Raw genomic sequence first — 17,428 nt, forward strand, 5'->3', positions numbered from 1 at the left:
GATTTCGAACTAGTGCACTTTTTTGGATTCTAACATTTTTGATCCGTAGATTATTATTAAGTAACTCACAATAGTTTATAACTTCTTATACCTTAACCTAAGGTGGTAAGTGGTAACCGATTTAGCTAATGACGTCTTTAAATTTTATCAGTCAAAAATGTATTTATATATGTGCCACAAACAAGCACATATTATTCTACCAATCAAACAAAACAAATACAGTATAACACAACTAAATACAAAACCCATTCATCATTGAGGCTCTGTTTTTTGTGTGCAAATACTCATCGTTGTGGCTAACCATCTGTTTTAGACTTTTAGTTATCGTTAACTTCCTATCAACTAGTTATATGCAACCAAAGAAGTGTTTAAATGGACGACAGAGAATGAAGCACATGAACCCCTACTTATCTTCAAAAGTATATCATAAGAGTTTCAACGTCAAATCTAGCATTACAAATTTTTGTAGGAAATTTTTTTTGTTATAGAATTAGAATCGAAAAGCCTCCAAAACTCACAAAATTTTCTCTTTTAATCATTTGTATTAAAACAGAGCATACATACTCTAGTTCTAAATTTGGCAAAACGAGTATCATCTTTAATGCAAAACATCTAAACATAGAAGAAACATCACATTAATATTTCTAAAATGTTACTTAACACTTTGGGTTATAATATCTAGTTGCGTTTTATAGTCTCCTCACCGAATATGCACATAAAACCTAGCTAGATAAGGTGTGTCCTCCTAAGGGACACAAAACTAGCAAAACAGCATTCCATAAAGTTTGGAAGGATTTTTTTTCAGACAGAAGGGAAATATTTGTTGAGGTTGAACGGAAGAGCATAGAACTCTTCTGTTCTCGGGTCGTTCTTGAAAGTCCAGAATCTGTCCCACCAGTGTTTACCTCGGTCTTTCCTGATCGAACCATCTTTCTTGTGAAGCGTCGTGTCCAACAAGTAAGCCACACATCCTCCCACAAAGGCCTTGGACGAGAAGGGCACATTGACCATGTCGTTGAACCATCTTGCCCCGGTATGAACTGGACCATAGCCTTTGATGGCTGTGTGCTCGTTGAAATATTGTGGAATTGATAGGCCTAGGAAGATTGAGAAGCCCAGTATGAATAATGTCCTGAAGCTATTCAGGTTGCAGAATTGCAGCAAACTCAGTCCTCCAGCACCTATACAACAGTTTTTGTATTAAAGATGCTCATAGCTAAAACAAGTCTCTAGCTCTATATGTTGGTAAGCAAACCAATCTGAACCAAATTGCTTCAATCTAAACCAAGCTAAAAAAGAAACAATACTTACCTACATACGCAAAGAAGAGACAGTACAAGGCAGCTATGATAGGAGAAGGTATGGATGCAAATACTGCCCCGAACTTCCCTGCATTAGTTTTATTTAAGACGATTACTTAACGTAGTCCACTTCAATTCTTAATGAATTTTTGTGAGAGAGACAAGCTTACCAAGAATTGAGAAGAATATCATAAAGCCTGCAGATATTTGAACAACTCTCCTGCTACCAATTTTTGTTAGTGCCAGCAGACCCGCATTCTCGCTGCATTCATGTGAAAACAAACTCACCACACCATTCAAAATCAGCTCATGTCCTAGATTTGGGAAAAGGATAGGAGGTCTTACACAGAAACTGAAGACCCTATACCAGTTCCGAACAACCCTGAGATTAAAATTGCAACTCCCTAAACCAGAAGAGAACATAGTTGAGGCACAACGTTAGATAAATGGCCACTTGCTTGCCCCGAGAAAACCTCGAGATGGTATTTGTAAAATGAAGCTTATGAAGTGAGTATTTACCTGCCAACCAACCCCGCGGCTGATAACAGAAGGTGGCGGCATTGTGGCACTAGCATATCTTGAGACGGCAATAAAAGCACCTGTGGACTGTTTTTTGTTGACAAACAAGTCAACATAATGAGTAAGCAAGATGAGATTAAACCAAAGAGCAAGAAAATTCGAAAGAATGAAGAGAGAGTCTCATTGACTTTAAAAGTTAATGAGTATGCAACCTATGAAATTCATCTATTAAGGACAGCCTTTCTATATAAATGGATATGAAAATCTATGCATATCATAAATAATTGTCTAATGTCATTTAAAAAAGGTGAAGATGAGTGAAACAAACCTCAACAAGAGCAACAAAAGAAGCCATCATCATGGCAAATGCTTCACCAGCATCAAACAATGGTGCTCCCCATTGGAAAGGCCACGGAACTCTTATCCTGCACAATTAATAAGCGTAAAATGCTAAGCCACACTTGTATTCACTGACAGGTCATTAAAGAAAATACTTTTTTGCTAACATAACTCAGCGAGACATTCAATGTTCAAGCCTTGTTCTGAAATTCTTACCATGGAGCAGCACTTATAAGCCCAGCGCGATCAGTCCGACAGCTTCTTTGAGTATCTGTCCCAACACCATTATAGGCACCACCAAGTGTAAGAAAGAAAGCATAAAGCCATACTATCGCCACAGAAAATATGACAGCAAAGCGAGCAAACACATGTTTTCCTCCTTTTATAACATGGGGCATGTACTACAAAACCAGCAAAAAGTATGACCCAGATGATTAGAAACATCAACATACTGGAAGAACACATCCGGATCAATAACTTATGCAATGAGAACAGATGAGCCGGCTGCAAATTGCTACCAGTTATGAATCTTTACCTACAATTACCTGTGATATTAGTATGAGAATAATAAGCCCAGGCAGTCCAATCTCAATACACTTAGCAACCTGGCCAAAATAACAAAGAATCAAGATTCCACTAGGTTGATATAATTTAGTTTATCTGTTCCCATTTACAGAACAAAGAGACTTACACCGGGAAAACCTAACTCGTACAGGCCATAACCAACTAATCCAACCAAAGGAGCAGCAGATAGTGGACTTAAGAACCTGGACGAACAGAAGTTCAATATCATATTCTTTAACCTGACACAGTGGAACAAGATTTGAGTCTAATGTAGCTCAAAGACTGACCTTACAACATTACGCCAAAGGCCACTGAAGCCAAGGATAATTTGAAGAGTTGAAGCAACAATAAGAGCACCTTGGGTTGCCCGAATTATCCTCTTAAATCGCTGATAAGGTATCAAAAAGGTAATTTAGAGTAAAACTTCATATTCAAGCATAACTTTATTGATAGTGATAGTACACTAAATAGATAATAACACAATTCAATTAGGGGATAAGTGTGAGCTACGAACCTCAACTGGATCTGCAACGTCATTGAATCTCCCAGAAAGCATGATTGAGATAGTAACCGGGACAAATGTATAAGATGCTCCAATAACAGCAGGTAATCTAGTTCCAAACACAGTTTGGAGCAGTGTGTTCAATCCAGCTACAAACAATATTGTCTGGATCAGCTTTGCCTTCTCTTCCTGCCAAAATCATAAACTTTAAGTACAATGAAAGACTGAAAAGAATAATGTGAACAACTATCTTTCTAGAAAAGAGACTTAACTTACATTTCTACCTCCCATTTGTGGAACAAGAGCCGATGGAATCAGAACTGTTGTTCCAAGCATCACAAGGTAGTGTTGAAACCCAAGCAGAACAGCCTCAGCTGTAAGACAAGAATAAACTCAGTCTCACATTTACTAATTAAGAAGCTTAAAACCTCATATTCAAACAAGAATTATTCAAAAACCAACTACCAAATTAGAAACATACAGTAACACTAAAAATAAAAGTTAGATTGAACATATAGCAAAACCAAGGGGTGGATTAAGTTTAATTTCCTTTGTTAGCAAAGAATGATCCTCAAAACACCTAGTAGGAGATTCTCAAGGTAAAAACGAATATTTCTTAAAGAGAAAAGTAAGAATCCAATCCTCACGTTGCAACAAAAAGCAAAAAGTAAATGATACCAAAATCAGAAAAAGTAAAAATGGAAGAAGCTAATCAATCACAAGGCTTCAAAACCAGGGATATGCCTAGAACAAAAGCTAGAAGTCAAACGTTAAGGGAAAAGGAAAAGAAGAGAGAAACTAACGCCATGGAGGAGGACTTGTAATGCAGTAAGAGATATCTGGAAGCTGTTCTTTCGGCGGATGTGGTAGTGGATCACCACCCGATTTCGGAGCTGACATTCTTCAACCTCTGCAACAAAAAAATAAAAATCAAAACTTTAAACCAAAAACTTCACATAACGAGAAAGTGACTGAAACCCAAATCACAGAAGAAGCAAAACTCACGAAATTTGAGCTCAAGAAGCAGAAAACAAGAAAAAGACCTCGTTTTGAGCTAACCCACAGTTGCAAAAACAATAAAAACCAAAACTCTACACCAAAAACTTCACTAACCCGAAAAGTGACTGAAACCCAAATCACAGAAGAATCAAAAGCTACGAAATTTGAGCTCAATAAGTAGAAAACATAAAAACAGAGGTAAAGACCTCGTTTTGAGCTAAACCCACAGTTGTAACTTTACACCAAAAAAACTTCAATAAACCGCAAAGTTACTGAAACCCAAATCACGAAAGCAGCAAAAGTCACGAACTTTAAGCTCAAAAAGCTCGTAAATGAAGAAAGAAGGCGAAACAGAACAAAAACCCAACAAAAAGACCTCGTTTTTAAAGCTAAAATCAAGAGCAGAGTTTTAAAAATGATTCTGTTTAAGTAAGAAGAGCAGAGAGGAGAGATTATACACAGATTAGAAGAAATAGAAACCTTGTGAAGAAGCAGCAGCAGAAGAAAATTGGAGAGTAAACTAGAAGAAGAAGCAGTGAAGAGAAGAGGCTTGATGAGGAAGGAGCAGAGGGGACAGTTGTCTACGTTTCGCTATATCAGCGTTACTTTGTGCACCGATTGACGTCACCACGAAAACAACCTCTTACCTGTCATTACTCTTAATTCATTTGTCATTAGTAGTTCCCCAACGCTTTTTTCTTATTACTAAATTTTTGACAATGAAGACAATACTTATTTATTTGTTTGGTAATGAATGAATGATATAGATATAGTTTCATTGTGGTGTCGCCAACTGCTATTATTATTTATAATCAGTGTTCTTAAACACACTATACAATTTGGCACTAAACACTAGACTTCTAAGAAACATTATTAGCACAAGCTTCTAGTCTCAATAATACGTTATTGTTAACTTGTGTTATTGTTAATGAGGCGTTAGACCCATAGTTATACAAAGAGAGAAGATAACCTAAGGTTACAAAAAGACCATAATGGGGCAAAGAAATGTTGACTAAGCTAAGATTAGACCATAATGGGGCAAAGAAATGTGGACTAAGCTAAGATTAGTAGCTATTGACTAGATCTACTCTATTAAACCAAAAGACAATACTGAAGTAGCAATAATATCTTCAACAAAGTTGTTTCTCGACTATGCATTCCAACCTAATGGTCCTTCTATGGGAAGTGAGGTTTATCATAGCTGAACATTGGACTATATATATCAAATAGGATGTTCCTGTCGAGTGTAGTTGGTTAACCCATAAAGACAAAAAGAACAGTTGTACCATTGACTAGCTATATCAAATATATGATTAGAGATGATGATATACGTGACCATAAATATTTAATAAGCAACTCTCACAAATAGAGCAAAACAAGAAATGTTGAAGAATATGGAAACCAAATCATACTCTTTACGTAAATTTTAGCAACCATTAGATCCCTAACAAGCCTTCCCATTTTTTTTCCTTCTGGATTATAAAAAGAAAAAGAAAAGAAGCAAGGACACGAATCTTGAGTTTTGAATGATCTTAGATTGGTCTTTGGGAATTAAGGACCACGTTTCCTTCGGAAGCATAGGCAACCCTGTTGCTGGTCGTTAGGAATCATCCCTCCTCCCTTGGTTGTGTCAATACTCTCCAACATTGGTACAACCTCATCCATCTCCGGTCTCTTGTCCGGATTTGCATCCCAACATCGCTTCATCACAGCTGCAAGTGCGCTCGGGCAACACCTCGGTATATCGGGTCTCAGGTTCTGCATTGATCATATGTAGCAGCATATTGCATATAGATTTTTTACTTCAGTGAAATGATGAAATGGTTACACTACTCTAGATCACATTTTTTACTTCAGTGATTCCTCAAGATTTACAACAAAATATAATTGTGAAACAACCAATATGCACATTTCAATTAAATTAACTTTTCTTTGCTTAATCTATTCAACCATACCTGGCGGACGACGGCTGAAGTGACCTCAGAGAAAGTAAGGTCAGGGTATGGCATGTCACAGCAATATATCTCCCATAAGCAGATCCCGAAACTGTATACATCGCATTTTCGATTATACGGGTTTCCATTGAGAACCTGCAGCCAAAGTTTATTTGTTATAAAAAGTTGGTTTGTTACCAATCTTGATGATGCATTATCACTATAGTACCTCAGGCGCCATGTAGCCAAGTGTGCCAGTCTCTCCTGTCATGTCATTAGGGTTAGATGCTTCAACTCTCGCAACTCCAAAATCTGCGATTTTAACAGTCCGGGTTTTGTCTAACAACATATTCTCTGTCTTTACATCTCGGTGAACAATCTTCTGCGAATGAAGGTAACTCAACCTAAAAGCAACATAACAATAACCATTAGAGCAGATAAACGACTTGAGAAGGCAGCGAAAGAAGGGAGAATATAATGTACCCTCTAGCGAGATCAAGAGCGAGCTGAACAACAATTTTAAATGTTAGTTTTCTTCTTCTGTTCTTGATCAGGTAAGATTTTAAAGCACCACCTGGAAGATATTCAACAACAACACAACATATATTGTTTGGCATAGCTAATGGACCACTCTCTGTTTGCAACTGTAACCCTGATGCACCCATTGTTGCTCCTATAAACTGCAAAATATACATTCATTGATGACCCAAATCTTATTTATATCCTCAATATATAACAATGGTAAAAAGTAAACAGAAGTGAAATATGAACCTTGGTGACATTAGGATGATCCAATTTATGCCAAACAGCAACCTCCTGAGCAAAATCAGCTCTCAAAGACACAATCTCAGCTTCTGATCTATGACCTTCTTCACCCCAATCAAGCAACTTCACTGCTCAATTTCACCACAATGATTAGCTCATTTCTTCACTTTAAATTTAATAACAGTAAAAAAGCTCTTTAGTTACTGCATTCAAGGGATCTATTATTCACTCTTTTTTTCTTTAAAATTTATTTCATGAAAAAGAGAGATTGAGACAACAACAGCTGGAATCACATGAAAGATCCACAAAGCAAAAGAATCATAATTATCCAAGTAGAGACCTTTCAAGTAGCTGAAGAAACACTTATGATAGCAAAACCCGTGTCGGCTTCACGGAGATCACAAGATTTGCTTCTACCCTCTAAAGAAAAAAACTCTTCAAATCCAAAACAATTCAGCAACTTTAATCTTAAAAATCCAAACTTTTTTTCAATCTAACAAGTTTCATGGTCAAAAAACACGAACACAGAACTAAACTATTCAAGTACAAAGCCTGTTTCGGATCCGACATTTCAAGTACAAATGTAGTAATCCATTCTTAAATTCGAGACTTTAAACTAAACTTGAAGACTTTAGCATTATTTCACAGTTACAAACTAATAATATAAAATGAAAGGGAAAGGTTTCGATGAGAGAAGGAAGCTAGAACGACGGGAAAGTGACTAACCGGCAACATCTTGACCGTCGTAGATACCACGATGAACGGTACCAAAAGTGCCACGAGCAAGAACAGTCTTGATGATAAGTTTAGAAGGATCGATCTCCCACTCAAGTCTCTGTTTCCTCTTGCCAACAAATCCGCCGCCGTTTAGAGTGACAGGGGAAGAAGAAGCAGAGCCACCGATGGCGACGGCGGTTGTGTCTTCTTCATCTTTCTTCTTGTTCTTCTCTAAAGTCAAAGCTCTGCTTAAGTGTCTCTCTAGTTGCTCGTCTAAGCTTTTTAGATCAATCTGATCTGCTCGAACAAACCCATCCTTTCCTTCTTTCATTGTCAAGCAAAAGATCCTATGAATCTTTTTTTGGTCTTCTATAAGTTGTTGTTGATTTTGTTTCAACAAGTTTCTTCTCTCTCTCTCTCAGATAATCAAACGCAGAGGAAAATGGGAAAAGAAAATCATAAAAAGGGAAGATGAGAAGAGAAGAGAAGACCGCATGTGAGTGAGCACATGGTCTTGCCTCGACGCTAATGTATCTGTATTTACATTTCTTTTTTTCCTTTCATAAAATAAATACTTTTTTGTTTTGTATTTCCAAAAACAATAATCATCACTTATTATCAAAATAAGTGTTGGTACCAACCATTTTATTGACGAGAATAGTGAGTGCAAAAGTTTGGCCCATTACTCTGGATGTTCGGCCCATCAAAGATTTGAGCTCCCTCGTAAACCTAAATACAAAAATATTAGTATGTGAATTTCGACATCTACATTTTTGACGTCGTATGTGGAGTTTATCATACTTCTGATTTTGGTCTTTCCAACTTGGTTTCACATACTATGGATAAACTACTAATATAAATTGATGTTACGAAGTTAAAAGATATTAGGAAGAACTAAGCCGATCTTTCTCATCTTGATTTGATATTGACATGAAGATATCGGTTGTGGCATGTCTAAACAATTGGACATGCTTGTTACAACTCAGTGTGTGTTTGAAGTACGCTTTGATGCTATGAACTCGACCAACTCCCGAGTTATACTATGTAAAATATTGTTCTATTGTCAGCATATAGAGTATAATGATAAGTGGATCCAATCATGTCTCTTGACTTTTTTATTTTTTATAAATTGAACCAAATCTATTTTCACATACGCTTACACGTATGGGATACATATGATAATCAATTGATTTGAAGATTGAGGAATGGAACTTAGAGTGGTGGTTAAGTGTATTGGTTGCTTTAAATTGCACGAAGCGTGGATGATTTTGTTGGCGTATCCACGTACCAAATGGCTCCATGCATTGTCTGTTGTCCCTACCAAAACCTTCACTATTCTTCTTGAGATCAATATTAAATATATATATTCTCTCAAATAAAGCATATACACAATGGTGCTCTTCTTCTTTTCTCTTTTTTTTTTTATTTTAAATGTATTGTATAATCGCATGTTCGTTACATATTAACCAAATCAAATTAAAAGGTCAAATATAAAACAAAAGCTAGAATTTCTATGCCGAAAATATGGGAAATGAATACCTTTTGAAATTTGGGAGTGGCCATTAGAAGCTCCTCAATTTTATTTTATTTTCGCCTTTAAGGTGTACAAATTTCTTTTTAATTTAAAATTTAAAAATAATTAACATGATCAGCTCTTCCTCAACTATAACTCTAATTCCGTGTACTTAAATAGTTAAATTATACTATAAACCCACTTAGTTGCTTTATCTAAGAATTAAAGAATGTGAACTCATCTCCCATGCGTGTTTTCCTTTACTCAGAAGGAAATTAAATTTCAATATTCTCTGAAACCCATTACAAAACACGGTCATGCTAGAAGACTTGAAGTCGTGATATGTAGCATTTTTAATGCGTTTTGTGAATATATGTAAACTATATAGATGTTATATAAGTACTCTCGGTCCAACATTTTGGAGCACATTATACTATGATCTTGATATTCAGCCAGTTTATTATGTCATATTTTTCGAGAACATTTGTTGAATTGAAGAACATAAAAGATAGCAAATCAACATCTCATATATGTGTCTTTATCAAAAAAAAACATCTCATATATGTGTATTTTTTTTAACCACGCAAAATGAGAAGAGTGTTATTTTATGTGTATAAAAATGGTGGACCTAGGATATGATGATTGCTTTAGAGACACACAGAAAGAGAGAAACGGTGGAGGGTTTGTTTTGGGCCCCTGACACCATTAAAGCCAGTAAGGATTAAGTGTATCCACTTTTAATTAATCCTAATTTATATACTATACGGATTAGTAATATTATCCTAATGGTTTTTGTATAACTTAAATATTTGGCGTGGTAATATTAAATGTTACTCTGCTTGTATGATTGTGAGCAACCAGATCTCTCTTATCTGTACATCAAAGATTTGGTTCAGGTTACTAAATCATGGGTCTTCTACATCTATCACTATTGAATATAGTTTCAGATGTCTTTGATTGTCAATGAAAAATATCTTGGGTATAATTATTACTAGTCAGTGCCATTTTCTGACAAGAGAGAACGTGTCTGTTTCTTCTGGGGGATTAATTAGGTTTAGATAATTTTGGTATCAAGTTTTATGATTGATAATATACGATTAAGTCATTGGCTAACTAGCTAAAAAAACTTTTTTTGGCTAACTTGGTAATTTTTGGTGATGCAGGTTGTTCATTTGGGTTTCTGTATAGAAATTATCTCCTTTTTTGTCCTTCGAAACTTATCTTACAGTATCTAATATTGAATTTATATTTTCATAATATAAATTATTGTGGATTGGTCATAAATTATGATCTCAATAATAATGTTCTTATGTTATCATTATTTGTTTGTATTTTTATAAGTCAGTGAGTATGACTTGTACCGTTCCTACTTCTATAGTGAAAACGGAAGTCTTATAATGATAATGAAGCTTGTTTTTTTTTCTTAACACTTTAGTATATATAGAAAAATATACATATTTTGGAAGAGATTATAATAAAGAAAAGATGAAGAGCAATCAATTGTCTTGTAGGATTTTCCTTTCTTCTTGTTATATTTATCGTCACATATTTCATCGTTTTTTCACTATAAGTGCAATAGATACATTTTCCACGAAAGTGTTTTGGAGATCCATATGAAAATAGACCAACCAGAATGGGAAGACAAAACATAATGTGAAACCCAAAGAAGATGGAAATGGAGGGTGCAAAAAGGTAAAAAGTAAAAGTAGAAATGATTTGGGGTTTGAACGGTCAAGCCATTGCAAACGAGAGTATTTGAGAAATGATTGGACCTTCTTCTTCTTCACATTGGATACTTTCACTACTTTTCTTACTGACGATGAACGAAAGTACGAAACCAACAAAATACATAAGCGAGCGTCTTATAAAACATGATTGCATGAAGTAAGTATACTTTGGCTTCAAATGGATTTTTTTTTTTGTATAGCTTCATTGATGATCATTTTTATATTATGTGAATGATATTTGTGTTTCGGTGGAATTGAAAGATACTAGATTCCGTTAGCTGAATTTGTTTACATGTGATGAAAAGTGAAAGTCGACTGATTCTTCTTTCCAACCAAAACAAGCTATTTGGCATAATTTATTTTTCCACCAAATGGGCAAATGTATATCTTTTAGCCAAATATAAATAAGCCGAAAAAGCATGTTAACAACAATATGGATTATGAGTATATCTTACTAATTAGTAATTACATCGAGAAAAATAAACAACTATTTAGATTTTGAACCCACCAAATTCAGCTAATTTTCCCAAAAACATTTGTTATCGGATTTGGTAAACACTGTGGCATCACGATACCTAAACTTTAACGCACGCACGCATCTCTGTTATGATGAAGGTCACTTTCGTCTTTTTCTCTTGTATATATCTTCTTCCTCGCTAACTTCTCTTCGCCATCACTGAAACTAATATCTCTCTGCTTCCTCCTTAGAACTTCTATTTGCTTCTCTTGCATTCCACTTTTGTGAGTTTCTATTATCTTCAGTTTTCGAGATAGAACTTATAAACTCTGTAATAATATGCATTGTGCATATTTTTCTAGGTTAAGTTATTTGTTTTAAAGTGTTCTGTTTCTTGCTAGCACTAAATCTATTGCTCTCGTTTATTTTGCAGATTCATTTGAAGTAGTGAGATTGACTCCAGAGATAAAACAAGAAAGAGCAACAAAGCAACAGCATGCGGTGGTGGTTGTGTCTTTCTGCTTATGTTTTTCGTACAGTAGTAGTCTTCTGTCGTGTGATTCTGTAAACTGCGATCTTACTTCAGACATAGCTTTTTTATGTAATGGGGTCGTCTTTTTTCTTCACATTCCCTTACTTTGTCCGCCAAATTATTTAAGACTTCGTTTGGATACTCTGTTTTGGGAGAAGGAATCAGTTGGGGAGAAAGTAGTTATGGTTTGTCAATCAGCGGGACAGACAAGATTTCGTACACTCAAACACGAACACGGTATCACAGGAAACATTGTAGTTAGAGTCATTGCATGCTTTCAACCTCTCCAAGATTGCCAGGTTATTTTCTTGTTTGATGAGTTTATGTTATTGCAATATATTTAGATTTTTAAACCACCAGAACTTTTTTTTATTGATTTCGTTTTAGCTTTGATGTTGTGTATTTTGCAGGCTGAATATTTCCGTCAATTGTTGAAGCCCGTCACGTAGAGTAGCTCGATACTTATCGTTCTTGTTTCAAGCCTAGTTTCTTCTATCCATTTAGTTGGTAAGTTCCAGTCTTTGCACACATAATCTTTTGACCTCCCATTCTTGATTATAAGTAGCTGATTTGTTTGAGATGATGATGTCCTCTGTTTTGGATAGTTGATTTGTTTAGTGTTGGATGGGACAAGATCGTGGGTTTGGGTTTCCTACTCAGCGCTTGTGTTCCTTGTCTTCCCTAGCTCTGTCTCATCTCGGGAAGCAAGACTTGAATTTAGTATCTAAAACCTGCGGCGACACCACCGACATGTTTTCTACTCGTGGATCTTATCAAGTTTCTACCCAAGTCTCTCAATCCTATTTTGATGGGTATTGTGGATGGGTTCATGGGTCATCCCACCTACAGCAGCAGTTCTTGCCTCCTCAAAACCAATGTATGAAGCAAGTACCTCTTCAAGTAGACGGTGTTATATCTAAAGCTGAGGAACAATGTAGTCAGAAGAGGTTCCTAGTGTTTGATCAGTCTGGAGATCAGACGACTTTGCTACTCGCTTCCGATATACGGAAATCTTTTGAGACCCTAAAACAGCATGCCTGTCCTGATATGAAGGAAGAGCTCCAAAGAAGCAACAAAGATTTGTTTGTTTGTCACGGAATGCAAGGAAATAGCGAACCGGATTTGAAGGAGGATTCGGAAGAACTAAATGCATTGCTTTACTCTGAAGATGAGAGTGGTTATTGCTCTGAAGAAGATGAGGTTACAAGCGCAGACCATTCCCCAAGCATTGTAGTATCAGGCCGTGAGGACCAAAAAACATTTCTTGGAAGCTATGGACAACCATTAAATGCTAAAAAGAGAAAGATACTCGAAACCTCGAATGAGAGTATGCGGGACGCTGAATCGAGCTGTGGTAGTTGTGACAACACAAGGATTAGTTTTCTGAAACGTTCTAAGCTGTCTAGTAACAAGATAGGAGAAGAGAAGATATTTGAGACTGTAAGCCTCTTGCGCAGTGTAGTCCCCGGGGAGGAACTGGTGGACCCGATCTTAGTCATCGATAGAGCCATTGATTACCTTAAATCATTGAAGATGGAAGCGAAAAATCGAGAAGCATGAGGTTCTTTGTTTGTAGGATACCTAAGACATATTAGCATTGGCAAGTGGACTTGGTTTCTAAACAAAGTAGTAGACATATTGGACCGTGGTACTCTTGTCAAGCTACAAAGGGATCAGGTTGTTGCTAGTTGGAAGATAAACCAAATAATGTTTCGGAGTTGCAAGAGAAGGAATTGATATTAAAATGCAAATTGAATATTTCATATTAGTTGATGATTAAGATGGATTGCGAAATTTTAATTTCAGTCGTTTAGCTGTTTGTTATATCATGTAGTTGCTTCTTCTTTTTCTATAAGATTTTGTCGGTGTGGTTGTTATTGTTCATCTGTGAGTCGTGTGGCCGAGAGAATCATAAATGGGAAAGTTGAATAACCATTTTCAATGATAGGCCAATTATAATGGTAAACACACAATTAATTTAACTTTTTTACAAATGATTAAAGATGTTTGTTTTCGTGCCAAACAGACATGTGATTTGGTGGGATATTTGGCAGTCTTTTGTCAATATGGTAGCAATTTTTGCCTATTGTTTCATGATTAAGACTCTTATCACTTGTCATTTCCTGACTTTTGTGCATAGAACTAGTGACATGTGATATACTGTAGTCCCATCCAGTTTATAAGTTTTGAATACATGTCTCTAGCCATTCAGAATAAATCTTGCAGCTAAATGTTTTAGAAACCGGACCAGATACCGGTTCATCCCAATTTCAGCCACATGAACGATTCTTGGTCTGCAGGACCGGACCGGTCCGGTTTTTAAAACATTACAAAAATAATTTTATATGCGTAATAAAAAAATGAAGGAACAAAACTGTAATGTTCGTCTCGGGAGACACAATCCAGAAACGAAACGCCTTTTGTGAGAGAGAGAAGAGAAGAGAAGAGAAGAGAAGAGAAGAGAAGAGATCGCACCACACAAAAACTACAATTTTGTTTTGGAAATTACTCTCACCCACCTGAATTTTGTTGCTAGAGAGACAACACTTAGGTTTTGGGCGGAGTTCTGATGTGAAATGAATCGGCGTAGAAAATTTTCAGGATCCTCCAATTCGTCAGAGAGTGTAGCGAGGAGTGTCTGATCCGTTCGCTGATTCTAATGGCTGGACGGGTCTTCGAAGCCTGGAAGGGAAGTAATGTAAGCTTTTCTTTTTCTTTCTTAAGGCGTCTCGATTTCGCTTTACTCTTTTCCCTTTTCTGGAATCTACATTTAGGTTTTCTTAAAGGCGACATTTTTATGACTTCACTGTCCTAGTTTTAAGAAAAATAATTGCAGAGAAGAATGTTCTGAGTGGATTTGTTGTTTTGATGAGAACAATGTGGACATTTTTGAGGGAAATTGTACTTTTGTGTGAAGAAATTAGTATCATCATATTCAATTAGATTACATTGGTGAGCTTTATTGGATTCGACTGTATATGTTGAATTTGGTGGCTTTAAATTTCGAATCTTTTTCAACTCTATCACTGTTGATAGTGTCATTTATTGTTATCATTGCGAAGATCTAAGTTTGAACATATATACCGTATTTGTTAGATTTGGTTTGGTTCCATGCTGATGCATCACCATATTTACAACATTGATGAGCTTTCTATTCACTATTGGTTCACTCTCCAAGCATGAACTTGCATTTTTGGTGAACTCTATCAGTCTATTGTCAGATTTTGTTCAATGGAACCCATTACCACTTGTGAATGTAGCTTTTGATGCAATGCTCTATGCTGTATTTATTCTGAACATGATGATCATCTTCTCTTTTGTTGGTCTTTTGCAGAAGTTTCTGTTTGGTGGGAGATTGATATTTGGGCCAGATGCTTGGTCTATTCCTTTTACCTTCCTGCTCATCATAACTCCCGTTTGTTTCTTTTCTGTATTTGTTGCAACACATCTTCGCCGCGAGCTCTTACCAAACAATGCGGGACATGTGTTCTTAGTGGCAGGAGTTCTATTTACTGTCTTTGTAAGTTTTCTCCAATGCCCATTTGATATTTGATTTCTTGTTCACATGTATCTTGTATACCTTATAATCTTATCATGGGATATTATAGGATCTTATCAACTCTTTTATAAGTTTTGAATGTTGATTATATACATGCATTATAGTATGATTCACTTGTAATTATACGACAATAAGTTAAAAATCTTACCAAAATTTTGAAATCACACCTCAATAACATGTATCTTACTGTGTTTCTTGTTATGTTCTTTCCTCTAGCTTAGATATAAAGTTTGAAGTATTATTTTGAATGTTGTCACTTTTTGTGTGGCTTTTGGATTATGCTTTTTTTGGGCAGGTTTATTATTCTTCCTTCATTTATGTTTTTTTTAAAATCATGTAAATACTTAATAGGTACTGATCCTTCTCTTCCTCACTTCTGCGCGGGATCCTGGAATCGTTCCAAGAAATTCGCATCCGCCAGAGGAAGAACTATGCTATGATACAACTGTATCAAGTGATGGAAGACAAACACCCACTGTTCAAATTCCTAGGACGAAGGAAGTCATGGTTTATGGCGTTTCTGTTAGAGTTAAATATTGTGATACATGCATGCTTTATCGGCCTCCTCGATGCTCCCATTGTTCCATTTGCAACAACTGTGTTGAGCGCTTTGATCATCATTGCCCTTGGGTAGGCCAATGCATTGGAGTGGTAAGCTGATTCAAAAGCATATTAAACTGGGAAGATATGCAGTTCATAAGTTCTTATAAGCAGAAAAATGTGCAGGATTTTCTATAAAAGGATTTCATATTTTGAGGATCTGGTTTTTCTAGTTGTTGACAAAACTGTGAACTTTAATTTTCCATCTTGACATTTTGTTTTGTGTGTGTTGTGGGCAGAGAAACTATAGGTACTTCTTTATGTTTGTTTCTTCGGCAACTATTCTCTGCATCTACATTTTTTCGATGTCGGCATTATACATCAAGGTTCTGATGGATAACCATCAAGGTACTGTGTGGAGGGCAATGCGAGAATCACCCTGGGCGGTTATGCTGATGATATATTGCTTTATTTCCCTGTGGTTTGTTGGAGGGCTTACTGGGTTTCACTTGTACCTCATTAGCACAAACCAGGTTAGTTTTGTTCTGCTCAGGGTATGCGTTGTGTAAATTGTGTCCTATCTGATACCCAACATTTCAATTTTTCAGACGACCTATGAGAATTTCCGGTACAGATCAGACAATAGAATCAACGTTTATAACCGTGGGTGTTCAAACAATTTTTTTGAGACATTTTGCTCAAAAGTTAAACCCTCAAGGAATGACTTCAGAGCGTTCATCAAAGAAGAACCTCCAAGGAATATTACATTGGCTACCACATGGGAACGACCAGAAGAAGCAGATGAAGAAAACAGGGAGGAACGGCGCCAGAAGGTGGAAGACGATCTAGACATCGATGAAGATGTTATGAAACTGCAGCAGCGTTTAAATGACGAAGAGGGCAGCGATACAGCGCATCACAAGATCGATATTGACCAAATGAGAATCGGGTCTAATGAGAGAGCGCCAACAATTCGATCAGAAGCCAGGCATGGAAACTGGGGAGCAAGAAGCAATGCACAGGAGGAGGACGTAATTGCTGGTTCTTCAGTAAGAGAAAGTAGAAGCTATGCAGCTGCAGAGGAGGGACGGTGATGAGTGAACGATGGTAGTAGGGTAATTATTTTGAAGCTTTTTCTTTCTTACTAAGTTTTTATTGTTTTCAATTTTTCATTATTTTGTGGGTTTGGTTTGATTTGGGAGTTGTGAACACTATTTGTGAATAAGTTTAGTGTAAGCTTGGGTAGAGGTCGAATTAAGTTATAAGTAATCAACTTTTTGAATGTTTTGCCGTGATGATGATTTCTAATGATGATTTAGGTTACTCTGGTTTTTGCCTTAAAATAGACAGAACCACAGTTTTATTTTACTGTTTTTCTTTCTAAATAAAGAAAGGCGATAAGATTGAATATTTTTGTCCCCTGACCAAAGTTATAGGAACCATGACAATGATCTATTTAT

The 17,428-nt window shown here is 36.2% G+C and overlaps 4 protein-coding genes across 10 annotated transcripts, besides 3 other annotated features; 2 read left to right on the top strand and 2 right to left on the bottom strand.

The window, feature by feature from the left end:
* Positions 1–523: 523 nt before the first annotated feature.
* On the bottom strand, positions 524–4,973 carry AT5G49990 (Xanthine/uracil permease family protein). 4 transcript variants are annotated; one of them, NM_124378.6, is made up of 14 exons: positions 4,705–4,973; positions 4,029–4,135; positions 3,502–3,599; positions 3,238–3,414; positions 3,011–3,111; positions 2,851–2,926; positions 2,705–2,764; positions 2,376–2,560; positions 2,149–2,245; positions 1,821–1,907; positions 1,647–1,705; positions 1,472–1,563; positions 1,312–1,389; positions 524–1,181 (listed from the first exon to the last, which is right to left on the bottom strand). In NM_124378.6, the coding sequence occupies exons 2-14, from the start codon at positions 4,123–4,125 to the stop codon at positions 802–804; spliced, it is 1,587 nt and encodes a 528-aa protein (NP_199810.2). In that variant the 5' UTR covers positions 4,126–4,135; positions 4,705–4,973; the 3' UTR covers positions 524–801. The 4 variants fall into 4 exon arrangements, with proteins under 4 accessions (NP_199810.2, NP_001330797.1, NP_001330799.1 ...); NM_001344866.1 differs by having other exon boundaries at positions 4,685–4,973; NM_001344867.1 differs by lacking the exon at positions 4,705–4,973 and adding an exon at positions 4,231–4,644 and having other exon boundaries at positions 530–1,181.
* Positions 4,974–5,442: 469 nt separating this feature from the next.
* On the bottom strand, positions 5,443–8,240 carry AT5G50000 (Protein kinase superfamily protein). 2 transcript variants are annotated; one of them, NM_124379.2, is made up of 6 exons: positions 7,650–8,240; positions 6,930–7,051; positions 6,642–6,838; positions 6,388–6,562; positions 6,180–6,314; positions 5,443–5,982 (listed from the first exon to the last, which is right to left on the bottom strand). In NM_124379.2, exons 1-6 carry the CDS (start codon positions 7,969–7,971, stop codon positions 5,776–5,778), a joined length of 1,158 nt encoding a protein of 385 aa, NP_199811.1. In that variant the 5' UTR covers positions 7,972–8,240; the 3' UTR covers positions 5,443–5,775. The 2 variants fall into 2 exon arrangements, with proteins under 2 accessions (NP_199811.1, NP_001330453.1); NM_001344869.1 differs by having other exon boundaries at positions 5,443–6,314.
* A 3,312-nt stretch (positions 8,241–11,552) lies between these two features.
* On the top strand, positions 11,553–13,768 carry AT5G50010 (transcription factor bHLH145). Its single transcript, NM_124380.3, has 4 exons — positions 11,553–11,621; positions 11,771–12,168; positions 12,280–12,376; positions 12,475–13,768. The coding sequence occupies exon 4, from the start codon at positions 12,494–12,496 to the stop codon at positions 13,427–13,429; it is 936 nt and encodes a 311-aa protein (NP_199812.1). The 5' UTR covers positions 11,553–11,621; positions 11,771–12,168; positions 12,280–12,376; positions 12,475–12,493; the 3' UTR covers positions 13,430–13,768.
* Positions 11,834–11,905: a sequence feature (AT5G50010.uORF1).
* Positions 12,052–12,168: a sequence feature (AT5G50010.uORF2-1).
* Positions 12,280–12,318: a sequence feature (AT5G50010.uORF2-2).
* Positions 13,769–14,094: 326 nt separating the features above from the next.
* Positions 14,095–17,374, top strand: AT5G50020 (DHHC-type zinc finger family protein). Of its 3 annotated transcripts, NM_001203574.1 has the most exons (6): positions 14,098–14,179; positions 14,471–14,567; positions 15,204–15,389; positions 15,780–16,079; positions 16,268–16,501; positions 16,577–17,255. In NM_001203574.1, the coding sequence occupies exons 1-6, from the start codon at positions 14,148–14,150 to the stop codon at positions 17,060–17,062; spliced, it is 1,335 nt and encodes a 444-aa protein (NP_001190503.1). In that variant the 5' UTR covers positions 14,098–14,147; the 3' UTR covers positions 17,063–17,255. The 3 variants fall into 3 exon arrangements, with proteins under 3 accessions (NP_001330558.1, NP_001190503.1, NP_199813.2); NM_001344870.1 differs by having other exon boundaries at positions 14,095–14,567; positions 16,577–17,336; NM_124381.3 differs by lacking the exon at positions 14,098–14,179 and having other exon boundaries at positions 14,280–14,567; positions 15,780–16,058; positions 16,577–17,374.
* The last annotated feature ends 54 nt before the right edge of the window (positions 17,375–17,428 follow it).

The sequence above is a fragment of the Arabidopsis thaliana genome, chromosome 5, assembly GCF_000001735.4.
Source record: "Arabidopsis thaliana chromosome 5, partial sequence".
NCBI lineage: Eukaryota > Viridiplantae > Streptophyta > Magnoliopsida > Brassicales > Brassicaceae > Arabidopsis > Arabidopsis thaliana.